This window comes from Ptychodera flava, chromosome 21, assembly GCF_041260155.1.
Source record: "Ptychodera flava strain L36383 chromosome 21, AS_Pfla_20210202, whole genome shotgun sequence".
Classification (NCBI taxonomy): Eukaryota; Metazoa; Hemichordata; class Enteropneusta; family Ptychoderidae; genus Ptychodera; species Ptychodera flava.
Window position 1 is genome coordinate 30,812,966 of NC_091948.1, and position 17,902 is coordinate 30,830,867.

At 35.2% G+C, this 17,902-nt stretch overlaps 1 protein-coding gene across 13 annotated transcripts in view; it reads right to left on the reverse strand.

Annotated features, from left to right (window-relative positions):
* LOC139122014 (protein unc-13 homolog B-like) overlaps nt 1-17,902 on the reverse strand; it is a 212,686-nt gene that overhangs the window by 19,393 nt on the left and 175,391 nt on the right. For 8 of the 13 annotated variants that reach the window (XM_070687362.1, XM_070687360.1, XM_070687369.1 and 5 more), the window contains 13 exons: nt 16,009-16,129; nt 13,431-13,724; nt 12,658-12,785; nt 12,012-12,130; nt 11,200-11,360; nt 10,345-10,495; nt 10,146-10,214; nt 6,399-6,763; nt 3,730-3,815; nt 3,108-3,128; nt 2,241-2,367; nt 976-1,216; nt 240-317 (listed from right to left, as the gene is read on the reverse strand). In XM_070687362.1, the coding sequence (XP_070543463.1) occupies nt 240-317; nt 976-1,216; nt 2,241-2,367; nt 3,108-3,128; nt 3,730-3,815; nt 6,399-6,763; nt 10,146-10,214; nt 10,345-10,495; nt 11,200-11,360; nt 12,012-12,130; nt 12,658-12,785; nt 13,431-13,724; nt 16,009-16,129 (1,961 nt within the window). The remainder of the gene's footprint in view (nt 1-239; nt 318-975; nt 1,217-2,240; nt 2,368-3,107; nt 3,129-3,729; nt 3,816-6,398; nt 6,764-10,145; nt 10,215-10,344; nt 10,496-11,199; nt 11,361-12,011; nt 12,131-12,657; nt 12,786-13,430; nt 13,725-16,008; nt 16,130-17,902) is intronic. The other 5 variants (XM_070687371.1, XM_070687368.1, XM_070687370.1 and 2 more) reach the window with 1 other exon arrangement.

Genomic DNA, 17,902 nt, shown 5'->3' on the forward strand with positions numbered 1-17,902 from the left:
TGAGAATTTTAGAAAGATCATTTTCGAGAAACAAAAAACCTTCAGTATGAATTGTTTTTGATTCCTGAAGAGGAATGAAGTGATGAATATTTTCATTGGTATTCTTGAAGCGTTTATCAAAACAACTGTTAATATTCAGATATGCCTTGCCTCGATAGCATGGAAATCTCTCTGCTGGTGAACTTCCATTACATATTAACCATTTTGAACTTTTTTTACAATTTCTTTTTGATACTCACTATTTTTTCTCTGCTACAGTATTTATCAAAATCCCTAGACACTATGCCAGCATAGGCCAGCAGCACCTTGTTGATTGTCTGTGAACAAAGAAATAAAACAAACAAACATTAGTATTGAAAGAGAAGATAGGACTTCTGACCATGACCCCTGACCTTAGATGGTCTCATTAATGTGACATCAAGCAGTAGGAAAATCAGATTCACTTTCAAACTGTAAGGGCTTTACAATATACAATACCGTGCCATACTCAATGCTTTGCGGTGTTATAGAATACATAAAAAAAGTTCTGTTTCTCTTTGTACAGAGGGAAAGCCATTTTATTAGCATGAAAACAATAGTTTTAACATCTATCATGAACTCACATAACAATGGTACAGAACACAACTGTCAAACATTACCCTGTTTTACTGTACACAAAGGTTTATCATTGAATAACCCATTCACTGCCATGCTTTCATCCATAATGAGTGTGGACCTCTTTACATCGATTTGGGGATGAACAGGTTAAAGCTATTTGCTTATATTTCTGATAAATACCAGAAACAATTTCAACACTTGTGTAATCAATTATGTCTGTAAGCAGGATCAGGGGGGTAGATGCTGACCACTGTTGTCTCAGTACGTATGGAAAACATCATATCTTACGTACTAACTTACAAATGTCAAAGAAATACCAAACATGGAAACTTGTCCTTTTTCATTGCCTTGTGAAATATACAGTATAAGGTTACCTACCTTGGCAAATCGTTTCATATAACGTCTCATGATATCGGGGTCAGGACACTCAAGTTTCTTGATAATTTCAAAACTCTGATTTAGCTGTGTGAAGACGTCTACGACAGAGCAAGAAAACAGCGCATGTTCTGAGCTCTTCTGAAAACCATCCTTCTTGTCTCTGTCTAAAGCACCGTGAAGAAATTCTATAGATACTTCTTCGTTCTCATTCAACCATTGCATCACAAATGGCTCAAACCAACTGAAAGGACCAGAGATAAGAAAGATGATGTTGGTAAAATATTTGTGTAATAGAAATTGTAACAGCCCTTCCTGCACGTGCATGGCAATCTGTACACATCACAGTTTTGAAGGTGAAGGTTACTAACAAAACAAATCGATGTGTCAACAAATTTTCAATGTTAAACAAACAAATAACAATTAAAATGTAAACAGTCAATGTCAATGATAACTAATGCAAGAATCTGGCATTGAAGACTGCAGCTGGAAGAAAATTAGTTTGCAGTGAAAAGTTCATTTTCAATTCAAGATACGGCATCAGCTATCTTGTGTTTTGTCTACTGACATTATAATGACATTGAAACAAAGAAGCTGCTACTCCAGTTATGTATGTAAGCATTATTTTGCAGTGCGTATTATAAAATTTTGGTTAATCAAAGTCAAGACTTTCTACTGCATGACTTTACCCCACAAAAGATACCTGCTGTCAATAATCAAATCATGGTTTACAAGGAATAGTTCATCAGGGCAAAATTTTTGGCTTAAGAAGTGTTTCTGGATGTCAAAAGATGACTGTAGTGACAGGAAACTACATCAAGCTTTACAAAACCATTTATTTCTGTCATAATTCCTACTACAAAACCATTGATCAGTATAGACACACAGACACATACACACCATGAAGTGTAAATCTGTCAGAATAAACATTACTTCATGGCAATCTGACACCAGCTGTCATCAGGATTCAATACACTGTCTGCCCTGTGATTGGCTGCTTTTTTGTCATAATATATTCAGTCTCTTCTTTTATTTTCTGTCTTTTTTCCATCACTCACTGAAAAACAGTTGTACCTAAACTCTATGTTATTATTGCTCCTATTCTAGCATTTTCAATCCTGTTTTTATCCTGATTTTTTGATTTCAGTTGTCAAAATTGTGTTTGTTTTCTTCTTTTAATTGCACCAGTGCGATATTTTGACCCATTTTAACGGTGGTTTCATAGCATAATACTTCAAACGATGGTGAACAGAAGGAGTGATACTTACGCTGGGTATTCTGCAATAGTTCCTTTATAGGGTGGGATCTCAGCAATATATTCATTGTAAAGCCACTTGACCTTAAAATGCAGGTTCATGTACTCAGCACTGGTACAAAGCCTTTGTTGTTCATGCTCTGAAATGACAAAAGAAAACCACTTTTAATGGAAAGCTGGCACTTTTGATAGCATATTGGCATCATTTTTGATATATGGAAATGTGCAGACATTTCTTAGGATACTGTCTAAAATATGTGCAATGGATGACATTTTTAGTGACCAAACTGGTTGGTAAAGTTGCAGCTACATATCAGTAAACTGTTACTGTGACAGCATGTAAAAACTGTTAGACAAACTCCAATCTTAAAGTATTTGTATCTGCTATACAGTTGCTTGTTGCCTTTAAGTAGCCCTTGATTGAAATATTAAACTCAAAAAAACCATTATGTTCTGGTTCAAAAAATATTTGTAGGATTTGTTTTTGCTTAAATTGTTGAACCTTCGCAAAACAGAATGTTCAGGGTATTTTTTATAGTCTAAAAAGTATGAAAAGTGGAACACAAAAAAAATGTACGAATATAAGTACAATACCAGACAATTTCAGCAGTGGATAGTGGATTAATGTGTGAACATAAAAGGACTGAAAAAAATGATACAATTACTGAAAATTACTGAGAAAAACCATACTGAGGACAATTACTGCGGAAACTATGGTTACCATGGCAACAGTTCTACTCGGAACAAGCACTTTCAGAAGATGGATTTTAGTGTGAGCGACAGCACATTAGCGGGTATATTACAGCACAAAGGGAGACCACAAGGGTTTTTACTTCACAATAAACTGTCTATGTTCTAAATGGTATGCCTAGCAACTTACTGTCTAAGTCTTTTGCAAGTTCTTGAGAAAAAAAAAATGTTAGAGAAAACAGATGTTGAGTTGACAGTGAAAAGGAGAAAAAGAAGCCTAAGAGATAATGATTAGACAGAAAATGAACTTACAATAGAGTATTATGGTATAGAAGTCAAGTGTCTCACAGAGACAGTGTTATGGTATAGAAGTCAAGTGTCTCACAGAGACCAAAGACTGAACAGACTGAAAAATATTTACTCAGAAAAAAAGAAACCCAGTGTGTTGCTGTAAATTGTGAGCCTGAATCTGCATAATGTGTGTGGTCTCTACTCAAATGACAATGACATATTTTGTCATGATGTTTTATGACACATTTGGGATTTGGATTGAAACTTTAACGTCCTACACGATTCTGAATCAAAGTTGAAATCAATTTTGTAGCAGTGTTCTTCACGAACTAAAGGTAAAGAAAATATGAAAATTATTTGTACGCTCTGCTGTTTTGAAGTTTGTGAAATGTACAGCTAGCAAAAACCTACGGTCTGTCTGATGTTTATATGACCTGTAGACTGAAATGAACAATCCTTGGACTGACTTGTGCTAGTTTACATCTGTTCATGAATCAATTCATTAGATGAGGTTGCCTTACCTTCCAGGGCATATTTCATATCTTGCGCAAACATGCTCCACATAGAAGCTGCACTCAGTTGCCCTACATTCAACTCATTCGGAAATCTGGAAAGAAAGCAAATCCAGACAAAACGCGATAAAATCTTGGAAATATTTAATTTATCAAAGCCATTTTGATTTTTAATACATGAATTATTTCAACCATTCTGGCAAGGCTGAGCTTTATTTCTGCACTGAGATGCCACGCTTGATGGAAATTTATGAAGCTGTTGCTGTATAGGGGTCTGTGGTTTATGATATTAAGAGAAGGTATGTGACTTTAAGCAATTAATCTTTCTTTTTCAATGACTTGAAATAGGAAAGAATAGGACTTGTCTGAAAAGAGCTTAATTCAGTCAGAAGAAAGAACCAGATCTTAAACATAACTATACATTATAATCACTTGCTTATTAGAATGGACACCGTACACAGTTGTAGCTATGTTTGGTGCAGACAGCATAAAATCCGCACACAGCAGACATCATTAGGAGACTGATATTGGTTCTATTACATTATTTTGTAGTTTGAGTTTGTCTTTGTTATGGACAAGGCTTGACTAAAAAAGTTTACAAAATAAAAATTACTTTAAAAGGATACAAAAAAATCTTGGAGACTTATGGGTTTACTCCTACATCAGTATTTTTGGAATCAAAACTAAATTACATGTTTTCATATATTGTAAGTCATGAGACACTCTTGAATATACAAAAGGGTCAGCTGTCTGTTGTTCCTTGGTAACCGTGCCTTGGAGAGAAATTTGTTCCTGACGGCAAGCGGTGATGTTAAAAAATTGTCCATCTGTGCATCATTTGCAGAGAAATAATTTATTGTGGAAGTGCAAAATTCAATAAAAGGTCAAATATAATGAGTGACGAGACCTGTTGGCACACTCTGACGCAATAGTAACACACGTGTTGTTTTGAAAATACCGTAGGCAAAGACTGTGGGCTGATGAAGCTCTTCAGTAAACTTCTAAGTCTTCATCACTCATATTTTCTTTCCATTGATGCGGTTGTAATGGCAACAGACACGCATGCATTATCAAAACAGAAATTCATCAAATCAGAAACATCTGGCTGCTTTTAGTGAATATAAACGAAATTCCATATCTATACATTTGAGATTATTGCTACACTCATCAAACAACATCAAAAACTAATCTATTTTTCAATTGGTGTTTAGTTTAATTCCACACATATTTGCAATCAATGGTCTGTTTAATCAATGAAAACTTCATACTGGTATTTTTCTGATTATAGGTAAATGAAATGACTGCTGTTACCATGGCAATTCCATGGCGACCTGATTGATGGTTTTTTCATCATTTCAAGTGAAATAAATTGATTCAAAACAGGTGCCCGATGCAATTCAACAATTCATCACATTTTCATCTGGATTGGCATGGAATTCTATCAACTGTACTGCATCTCTGTTGTTCCTTTTGTGACATGTAGGAGTTTGTTTAAAAGGATTCTCTTTTGTTTACACAGCATTGAATAACACATTCAGCTCTTTTCAAAAGCTTACACAGTGACATTTGAAAGTGGAACATTGTAAAAATGCTGTTTGATGACAATTTGTAATCACAATATCAGACATCGTCTAATTTCCTACAGAAGTTGATATACTTTGATGTTGGTCAATAGTTCATTTCAAAGAGCTTTTACGAACAGTATTTGAAAACAGGTCGATGACAAATTTTGATAGAAATTAACTGCTGGGTTACTTTAACCGCAATATGCATGTACCACACACACCAACTTGGTGTCTCATTCACGTTTCCACAGTAAAATCTACATCTCAAGGAACTTTTGATGAGGAAGAATTTTGAGATTTGTCTGGCCAAAGATATCATACTTACTTTTCTAGATGTTTACTAATGTTGAATCTGTTGGTTTACTACAACATATCAAAGCAAAATAAGGACAGTGGCATACTTTTCACAGTTATCAGCAATTTTTACGCTACTCAAACTTGCCCTAGTACAAGAATTAACTTTGCGAGAGTGGAGTCAAAGAAATTGATCACAAAAATCTAGCCACTGTCTTTGCAATGACGACTAATGTTCTACAAAGCGCCTAGACGTCAAATTATCACTCAAGATTTTTTGAATTAGTGATATTTGAAGGAGAATATTAGAACAAGATTATAATCTGCAAGGGAAAAAGTTGCTTCGGCTGTCTTAAGGTACTATTGCATTGTAACATTAAATTTGCATTTTTTCAGAAGTCAGTTGTATTGGTCAGAATCTAACTGTATGCTGTAGGAGAGATTATTAAGCAAACAAAGCTTTTATAGCCAGGCAGATCAGGAAAAGGAAATGATAGAAAACAGTATCAACCTGTTTGCCCAAAATTCCTTGTAATCAGCTCCACCATCACCATATGAAAATAATGGGTTTTGGCTAAACCATGATAGTGAAAGGGTTAATGGCTTTCATGGACAGCAAATCTTAGCAAGTGTTTTTGACTCTCACATCATGCATTGTCAACATTATTTGAGCTCCAGCTTGATTTGAGAAGGTACTTGCACAAAGAAAACAGCAGGAACTTTTGCCATCACTAACAGATACATTGGTAATTTTTTTAAAAAAGTACATAATCGGTAAATATGCTAGGAAAGAAGAACAATGACAAAATATAGACTCACTGATTGAGCACTGGCGTGTAACTGTTCTTATCTTCTTCTATAACCGAGACAATTAATGAAATTAACTTGGGCCAGAAATCCAGACTCTTGGCACTAGGCCCATTGGCAGCATCAGCTTCACTGACTTCTGGTTGATCTGTTTGGTCGGTTTGAAATTCCCGCTGATAGAGTTCATAACAGTTATCAAAGATATATTGATAGGTAGACTTAAGGCAGGCTTTGACACAGTCCTTGACCACGGTTGCTGCACGAGGTGGGCTTGCTAGTTCCAGTACCTTCATTCTGAAGAACGTAATGCTAGTCAACAGGTCTACTGTGGATTTTAAGTCGGCTAGCTTTTCAGGGCTGGATGCTGGGAAATTATTCTGTAGCAATAGGAAGAAGACAGGAGAACAGCAATGTGTGAATTACTTCCACTTTACCCTCACTGTAAATTACTCACTCTCAAATACCAGCATGGATATTTTACATGACTATATGTCCAGGGGAGTCTGTTTTCACACAGGGAAAACAACTCATCAGTTCACTTACATAAGATATTAAGACAAAACTTCAAATGAAAGTTGTAAAATTTTGCTCATTCTCTGCTTGAGAAATCTTTTTCTGCCATCGTCAGCATAACTGTAACTCCACAAATGTAATAATCTCCACAAATGTAATATCAACCACAATTGTAATAAAATCAACCACAAATGTAATAAAATAGTCAATCATTAATGTAACAACCCGCAACCACAAATGTAATAAACAAATTAACCATAAATGTAATAAAACTCAACCATAAATGTAATAAACTTGAACTTGCATATGTGATCATTTGTTTATCAATGCCCTGAGTAAATAATATCTTTAATAAGACTAGTGTAATGTTATTGCATACTTTCCTGAAACTAGGTTTCCTTTCCGAAACACAGAATAGAATACTTTGAGAACGCTATCAGAAAACGGCGAGGTACTGATCAAACCGTTAGATAATGGAGGTGGAACAGCAGTTCTAGACACTGATAATTACATAATAAGGAAGCGTCAAAATAACCCGTCAACCAGTGATACCACACAAAGTTTATGACAGATGACTCAGAACAAATACAGAGAAATACAAAACCTTATAACAGAAACTTATGACACAAAACATGTTGACGAGAACATATATTTCAATCTAATAAAAAACAATACGAGCACTACCTTGAACACAGAAGAACAAAATTAGACATCCTGGCATCCATAGTGAAGGAACAAACTTCAAGTGGGACAACATAGGAATACAGACAATCTATCGATTATTCCACACAATTTATCCACTGAAGACGAATTTAAGGAGATTGATTAAGAAAGTACGGCAATTTTCGAAAAAACGGCGTTAAAGGATCGTAGTGTTATACAGTCTTCCCCACTCTGTAGTAGAGACTGCACTGACGTTCAGATTACAGCTGTGTCTAGCCATGGCCAGTCAGTTCTGTACACAAAACAGGGAAACGTAAAATACTCTTTCAAATATGCAAAACACACTAAACGCAAACAATTAAGAAATGAATAATGTGTGGAGTTGCTTTCCTTATTACATAGATCAATATTTAAGGGCTAATTCCTCAATTGCAACGACAAAATAGATTTATTACATTTATGGTTGACAAGTATTACATTTATGGGTGATTTTTTTATTACATTTATGGTTACCATTTATTACATTTGTGGTTGGCGTTTTTATTACATTTATGGTTGATTTTTGTTACATTTATGGGCGATATTACATTTATGGGTGCATTTTATTACAATTGTGGTTGATATTACATTTGTGGAGATTATTACATTTGTGGAGGTTACAATAACAAGCATAATCTAGGATCACCATGCACAGTTCTAGATTAGAGAAAGTGAATTACTTTAAATTTTGAATTTTAATACATGTGTATGCCAATCAGAAGCAGAATGCCAAGCAGAATCTGCCAATCTGATTGGCTTGAGCCAGGATTTATATTCTCAACAAGAAGACCTGCACGCTGCGTAAGATTCAAAAGCTAATGCGTATTTCGAACTCCAGCTTCAGAGCTCAACAGCTTGAGGTTATTTTGAGTCAGGTGCAGCTCCATGAACTCACAAAAATGAAGAGTTTGTACAGTGACAGCAATGAAACAACAAAAAATTTGTCATTTCTTTTTGAGTTTTTTCTGTAATCGATGCATTGCATTCCCATATTGTATGGAATCAACTGTGCAAGCGCATTTTGACATGTTCTTTTTTAAGTTTGTGTTGAGGTTAGGCTTCTAAACCATCGTCCCAACTTTGTGTCGTAAATAATTACATTTTACACTTGTATTTAACTTTATCATATTATGCACTCCAGTATTCGGGTATTCACATATTTGGCTATGTCTAAACATTAACATATTTGTGTACGTCATATACATGTATTAGCATATTTGGGTATGTCTTTAACATTAAACATTTAACATTTAACATTGTATGTCTTTGTTTTGTTGGGTATTTTGTTGGAAATAATCACCTCCGAAAGTGAGGTGTTTATTTCACCCAAATATGCTAATTTTCTACCCAGAGGTCTTATATCCAAATACCCTTGCTTGCATTTATAACATCTAAAACTAAAATGATTGCAACTTTCTGTGTTAACTCCATTGGAAGAATGTAATTTTTGATTACTGCAAATACAAGACTCAAAACTGAATTTCTCAATGGTTCAAAATGAGTACATTACCAACTCAAGACTAGAAAGGTCAAAGTCTAGTATGCTCTCTGAGGGCTTGCTGCACATATTCACTAATCTATCATTGATCTGGTGGCAACCAAAAGTGAAATTTCAATATGTATTGTGTGACATGAGTATATGTTTGGCCTGCTAGACACACATGGCCAGGAATCAGCATCGTGTCTTGGATAAGAACTGTGAATCTTGAGTGTAACATCCTGGCAGAAATTTTGGCCAACTGATAGGTTTCATATTCATAGTTCAAGATCGTTTACACCTATTTTAACGATGTAATGATATAGTGTGACATTGAACAGAAATTTTGCAGGTGTCGGACTTGAGCAAATATTTTGAACGAGACTGTAATGACAGTGTAATATTGCTTCTGAATCTGGAACATTCTACATGCAAGGACAATGTTAAAGACATTCAAATGCTAGGATTATTGGATCAGATTCTTGAGCAAATGGTGGTTGTGTGCACCCAGCTCACAGAAGAGTATTCAGTGTGAATTTACATTTTGATCATACAGCATTATTGGCATATTTACTAAAATTAGGTAAAATACTATTTTCAATGACAAAGTGGATTTCTGAACAGTGGAATGGTGAAAGGGTTAGTAGCAAAGTCATCAAAAGTTTGAAACAATGGAGCTGAAATTTAATGAGCTAGTTATCCATTCCAGACAATTGATGTGAAGTAAGAAAAGGAGATGTTACTGTAAGGCTTGAACAATTTTTAAAAGGTTTCTTGTCCTTGGGAAGATTAAAAATAATGCAGTCATGTGAATTTTTTTTCTTTCTTTTTTTTGAAATAAAAAATGGCCATGCCGCCATTTTTAGGGGAATTCAAACAATTGGCCGCCATAAAGTTAAATGGCTGCCACGGCACTTTTTTGGCCTGAGGTTTGGGCCTAGTTTTAGGAATTTTCAGTGTTGGATAAAGACTATGATCACAGAGATCTACCATGGCTGATTATTTTTATATTGACATTCAGTAAATTACATGTACATGTACCGGTATATTAAGAAATCAAAACTTACTCTGTACATGGAAAGGTCAATTCTTAACGAATTGTGGAGCTGATCAAGCAGTTTAACAAACTTTTCTTTCTGTAAAAAAAAAAGGGAAAAGAAACAGTTTTTAGTGCAATACACAACAGGATTTGTTTCCTGTATGTAGAATGAAATGGCAACAATTAAACTACACTGTATTTGTTTTCTATCTTTTTTGACAACTTACCCCAAAATTTGAAGCAGAAAATCTATCACTGGCTGATACTGCACTGGAGGCGGTGGTGTGTGCATAGAATGCGTTGATATTGGCTAAAAGCGTACTCATGACAGCTGGTACACCAGGACTCATGTATTTGGAGGAAAGACATGAAAAATGCCTGTAACAATACAAAGGAAAAACATCCGGGCATAGGTTACAACTTGATGAAGTGTGGAATCGTAGCAAGTACAGCTGTATTTTACTGTGTGACAATACTTAAACAATGGTCAGGTTATGCACATTACAATGTACATGCACTAGAAATTAAATCATCAAATCTGCACAAGCATGTCTTTTCTTGCCACTAGAAATGAAAAATAAAATTCTGATCATCAAATCATCTGATATATTATTTTATGGTTTTATCATGTCTGGTAAAGGTATATTTCTGTGCCTGACAGTGTTCTGTTTGTGAACTCTTTGTTCTTCATTAGAAGCAAAATGAATCAAGGATCAAGCAGGGAATTTTGCAGTGAATTCTGGGAAAACCATATAATGATAATGCACAGAAGTTGTCCCATCTCCCTAACAACATGCCTCCGATAGAAGGTAAAAGTTCTCACTGTGCAATATCAATACAAACTATAATACAACCAGACTTACATTATAGACTTTCTCACAGAAACTCATTAAACACTACACAGTTTCTGATCTCTTAATTACATTATATGTACCATGATGATCTGGCCATACACGCCTAAGAGACATAGTGTGGTAAAACTTGACTTTACCAACAAATGAATTGTAACAGCCTTCCTATGCGAGTTAGAGTGCAACAGGACAGTGACACTGCATGGCCAACAAGCTGACTGTGGAACTTACGTCATTGCCTGGTAGATGGATTCAATACCATATCTCATTGCAAATTCATCAACTATCTCCTGTGCAGGTTCATCAAAATAAACCTTCCAGGCATCGTCTCCTTTGGCGTTTGGTATCTTCACCATACCATTCTCCTTCTCACACAGATAATGGAAAAGATTCTGCATAAATGAAAGTCAACAGACTGCTTGTTAGGTCTTTCCTTCAATGTTAAAATTAAAATTATATCTCCTTGGATTGAAATAAACACAACATCCTGAAAGCTATTTATTATACTCAACAACTATCCATATAGTACTGTGTACTGACATTGATCTTATTGAAAGGTTTGAACTTGAGTATTTGAGGGTAAAGCCACAGAACTTACAGATTACACATACCGGTAACTGTCAGGGCTGGACTGAAAGACCAACTGGGAACCAACATATGTCAGGGTCAATGGCAGTATTTCAGGATATGTGCATGAAATACTTTGAAGTTCATGTTTCCGTATTTGACCAAAGCTTGCATTTAAAGGTTTGACCAATGGGGTACTACGGCATAAATGAAGAGGAGTGGACATATCCTTGTTTGGAACTGAAAAGTTTTCTTGGGGACCCCAAGCTATGCACTTTATCCCGAACCCTAATGACTCCCTAGGTTACCATTTAATGTGAAACTGTCTGTATCTGCTAATATTCTCTGATATATGCCTTAAATGGTTTTGCTGGATTTCATACATCAAACTGTACAGAACGAGTACAATAAAAATTGTGTTGGTGAGTGTAAAAGGCAAAATAAACACACGTAAAATCTCACATTGAAATTCCTACCTCGTGTAAACAAGTGTACTGAACATGGTAAGGTGCCACTGCTTTTTCTTCACCTTTGACTTCTATGCTGATATGTAACCGAATAGCTCCTGACACGGCTGATTTGTCTGTACGTTTTTCTGAAGGAAGATGAGTGAAAGCATAAATTTGTAGATAACCCTGTTTTTGTTATTTTCTAGGAAGAGTGCGCATATCCAAAATACCGGTATGCCTTGATTTCAAATTTGAACTGAACTTGTGCTCTCAAATTTTTTCCTGTAATTTTCATTAAAATATGCATACATATGTATATTGTATATTACTTTTTTATTCTGCATCTTTTAAGAGTAAAATTTTTGTTTCATGTCTTTTTTTGTGCATGCAAAGCCTCTAAAAATGTGTTAAATTCACGTCAAGACAACAACAAATTGTCAGCGACATTTTGATAATTTAATTAAGTATCAATATTCAAAATATTTTCGCACTGAATTCATGATTCATTAAATCAAATAGCAATTATCAGAGATAGTGTTCTAAAAGTTCATCTAAAATTGAAAATATTTTCAATTTAATTCAGTCTGGTGATTGATTACTGTCAAACTCTGCCTGTAAAAAATGTAAGATGCATGAATTGATACTTAAATTTCATTGCTGGCACTAAACTCACCTAAGTTATACCACACGTCCATTTCACCACTGAGTGTCCTGACCTCAATGATTGTCTGTCCCAAGAAATCATCAGATTCTCGTGTCAATTTCTGCATTAGTTTTGACTTCAAATCATCATCCTCATCCCTGAAAATGTCAGAAAAACAAAAAAAAAACATAAACATTGTTGATAAGTGATGGTTGGGAGGAAAATACCTTGCCAAAAACAGCTGTGTGACAGTTAAAAGGCTTCCTGTCAAGAATTGGAATTTTTGATTAAAATTGACAACCATAACATCATATACAGGTACACAAGAAACACTATCAAAAACATAAAAAGTGCCATTTAGTTTTGCACTATACTCTTATGAACACCATTAGCTTCATATTTCATCAGCTTGTTCTATAATTAACATCTTTACAGATACCGGTACTTTGGATGGGATGTGGAAGATTCAGTGCTGACATGGGTGAATTAGGAGTTTGATTATTAGTAAAATATGAAAAATGAAAATATTATGAACAACTACACTTGTCATGTGGTATCAAAAGGGCCCTATAATACTAATCTATAAAAGATATTGATTACAGGCATGCCAAGTAGGAGCTTGAGCGTGCTTGTCATGGAATATTCTGGTCATTAGCTGGGCACCATATTATTACATGGTAAGTATATAGATGCTCAAATTTATTATAATTTTTCATATTTCATAAATAAACTCCTGATGCCCCTATGGAGCTGAGAAGCAATCTGTAACAACTCTAACATATTTCCCATAATGCATCACTCACCATACTCTGACTTTGATTCTGTCTGAAGAGTTATGACACTCAAAAAAGAACTTCTCGTTCCATTCAGGGTTCAAATCTTGCTGCACTGTTCGTGTCCTCTTCTTCACTTTACCCACTTGCACAGTGACGTAGGGGTCGCTGGTTCCTGACTTGTCCTTTGCAATCAAACCCTGTGCACAGACCACGGTGATGGCTAATTTGGCAGACCACTTGGACGTTCCATCTAATACACTCTGTTTCACTGCTTTCATGTGTCCTGAATGTGCTGCTGATCTGGGAACACTGAATACTTCCCTGAGTGGACAAGGAATGGAAAAATAATTAACATATTGAGGACAGAGAAAAAATTCTTATTCAGAGTTTGACAAGTCTAAAGAGTCGGTGACAAAATTTTTTTCCATATTACTGATGACTTGGAGTCTAGATTTTACAAACTGTCTACAATAATAGAGGCATTACATATACTCACAGTGTTGACAGAACAAATTCTGAGCATTTCAACATGTAATGAATTTCAAGATCATTTTACCGATTTGAAAGTATCCCATTGCAGATTTAAATGACGAACCGTACCAAAACAACAGAAACATAAGTGTGCTTTAGAAACCAACTACTGTAGCTAGTAAACCACACATACCTAAATGTGTGTGTTTATTACAAAACGGCACATATAATTCTTTCTTAAGGTAGAATGCACCTTGGGGATAGAAATTGGGGCTGGCAAATTTTATCGATTCTCTTCTGACTTACCACTTGTGGGCATTCATTTTAAAGCTTGTGATGAAAGAAAAGTATATACCGTCTTAGTTTTTTGAAAATTGAAAATTGTGTTTTTCCCCATAGAGTTAACACAGGGATGGCAGCCATTTGTAATTTCAAATATCGGGAAATCTTTGGTAATTTGTCTCTCTAGTACCAAAGTTTGCATGGTGACCCACGATTTTGGTTTTTACTTTGGTGAGAGAACTGTCGAAAGTTTCACAGAGGAAAGTTTGAGTAAAAGTGTAAGTCTTTCACTTTCGAGGCGCATATTACCTTAAAGAAAATGAAAGCAGAGCAAAACAGTCCTTCCACCGAAATAGCTAACAGCTCCATCAACTTATTGGGCATCGTGAATTTGCTATTCAATATTACCATAGCCGAGTCCATTCAAAAAATTTGGTCACATACAACGAATTCTTTTCTAACATAGAACTTTGTATCTGATCGTAAGATGTACAAATATAGAATTGAACAGTTGAATGTGCAAATGAGATATTTCACTTACTGCTTGAAAGTAAGATTACAAGAATTCTTAGATAGATGGCGAAGTTAACATCTTTGAGCTAAAATCGTTATTTGTGAGGACATTGTTGACAACTTTCTTCATCAAACGAAGAAAAACACTCCCTGAAAGCCATAAATGGCCACACAGCATCAGCAATTTTGGTTTCTTTTAAGTTGATCTTTTTTAGATCTTACCCTTGAATGTTGATTGTGAAAGACAATGGTTCAACCGAGGAAGTTAGAAAACGATTGGCGTGATTCCTTTCCACTTTGAACAAATCTGGTGTTATCTTTACAAACTACTTTGACAAGAAAATAGCATTCTGAATTTTACAGCGCAATTTCTCCATCACATTTTACAAAAGTGAACATTATGGTAATCAAACTTAATTTTTGTATCTCAATAGAGCAATTCCTTTCTATTGGTATACAAAACATTTTGTGACTACCCTGATAAACATTTTGAAAAAAGGGAATAGTTGATGAGGAAGGAAAAAAATTAAAATAGAAGATTGACAGTTAATACTTGCATTTTATCTCACAATGAATATGAACACAGATGAAGCAGGTTACTTCTGGCATTTCAACCATCACAGTGGGTGTGAGAAGAGTTGCAAGACAATTTTGATTAAAGAAATATGCCATAGATTATTCACAAATTGTGAATTCAGTGATTTTCACTGTAACTTGAACAAATCTGCATAAGGTCACTGTAGCCATATGAAGACTACTCATTTAAGAAAATGGCCTAGAGCATTTGAGAGGTTTTAGAGTAAAATACAAATTGCGAACGGATGAAAATGATAGATGATAATGGACAATGATGATGGGTGTCGATGATAAATGATAATGGATGACTACCAATTAGGATAATTTATGGATTAAAAACAGAAATGGGAGAATAAGCTCAGAATGGCTTTTAAGTATTCAAGTCTTCACAAGCTTAGCTGAAGAGTGTTCAGGAAACATCTATGTGATAATTCAGTATCTATATTGTATATTTGGGGCTTTGCACACATCAGAGTTCAAAAGTATGGACAGAAACTAGAATAATCATGTGAGTATTTGTCATTCAAAGAGGTTGACAGGCAATGATGATTGGTGATGATAGAGATAGTGATAGGCCCTTTAGAACCTGACAATAATGATCAAGATGAGTAAAACCGTATATACTTATAGCCACGGTGCCATATATGATCTGGTAAAATTGTTTACACTCACCATGATCTGGTAACTAAAATTGTTTACACTCACCATGATCTGGTAAAACTGTCTACACTCACCATGATCGGGTAAAAGTGTTTACACTCACCTGATCAGCTCAAATATTTCAGGTTTATTTCTCTCTCTGATCTTCATTCTGTCTTTCATGGCCATGATGATATTCTGAGTCTTGTCTTCTGCCCCATGCTTAGAGCTCTTCTCAGCAGCGCCTGTATCAAGGCAAAGTATGGTACAACACATCAGCTATGAGGAAAAACATCTTGTGAATCGATGTGCAGAGAGAGATCAGATAGCTACAGGAAAAGCAGATGTCAAGTTGTGATGAAGAAATCACATCAACGGTTCACTGTGTTTGTCCACCACATTGGTTTATCTTTGTTTGTGACATGACCATCAACTAGAATAAAAGACATTGTTTTGATGTTTTAGATGAACCAGTATTTGAAGACTGCACACACAATACAGTTTCTCAAATTAAAGGAACCCTTATCTTGACATCTTCAGAATGGCTGGGAATTCCAGGCTGAAAAGAAAACATCCCAGTACCTCGAAACTGATTTTTTCTGGTCTGTATGAGTGTGAACATCATGAAAATATCCCCTACAATGAAAGGTAAATGTTTCATGTGCAGACTGCGTTTCATGTGCTGCAAAAATGCTCTCTTGCCAGCCTCAAAGACCATGGAGGCTGTCACTTAAGGACTGCATGGCTTCTGCAATGCCTATGACGTACAAACATGAACATACGTACATCACAAACAAGTAACCAGTTAAAATGGGATATAATTAACATAGCAGCTAGCCTTGGCCAAAAGAAAGTGACTTCATTTCAAATATCAAAGGGACAAAAGTCGGGGAAAATTATATTATATTGACAGTCGACAAAACTTTAAAAAACTTTTTTCAAAGAAGTAATTTTTACCACGATAACAGGTCTACGTTTTGAGTTATCAATAATGATTTCAGAAATAATATAAAAGGAGATAACAGCAAAAGCAAGAGGTGTGTATCATGTGAAAGTCATATCTAAAAAAATTTGAACCGTATTGAAGTGTACTGCACATGTATAAAATATACAAATGAGGTAAGTGATAAATCCATACAAAGGTAAGTGATAAATCCATACAATGATATGCAAATTTATTTGCATATATGCAAATTTATTTGCAGTCATTTTGTTCTCTGTGATACAAAGTTACAATTAACATCATTGATATTTGATGACAATGTATCATGTTATGACTTTTCTGCATGGCCTTGTCAACTGGTCTTTCAATTTTCCCTTTCCACAATAACCATGCTTTTGCGTGCTCGGTTGGTCAACTACAAAGTTCTAAATTTGAATTTAATATGAGCAGCAATAACTTCATAGACATGTAAATTTGGACTGTGCACCACAAGCAGAATGTGCATGGTATAATTCTGTGAAAAAATTGACAATCATGTAAATGTATAAATGAATGATTGCTATATATATACTGTTCCTGTCGTTTAGTTTTATCTGATGTCAATGCAGAGCATGGTACGCAGTGAATGGCAACCTATCTTAACAGTGACACATCTGACTCTTATCGCAAGGAGGAAGACTGATGCACTAGCATAGACTTTGTTCTATAATCACCAGTAACCTAGGGAGGCATATAAGGATGTTAAGATATAAGGATGGAGGTTTCACTAGACGTCCCCTAAGGAAAACCCCTTTAGTTTCTGTCCAAGAGTTTGTGTCCACTACAATTCACTTGGCCGCTCTTGGGCCGTATACATTTAATTTAAATAGGAAAAAATTCAGAGCCTCTGTGGCACAAAGAAGAAAGAAAATAAACATATTCACTTTCTTGGTTTGTCAACATGAAAACACATGGCTATATTTATGAACTGATATCAAAATAGAGTTCAATGTATGGTCTCACTGTATTTTTCATAAGTACCCTTGGACTCTTACTCTGAAATGGCTGTGAAAGCATTGAACTTTCACATCAATAT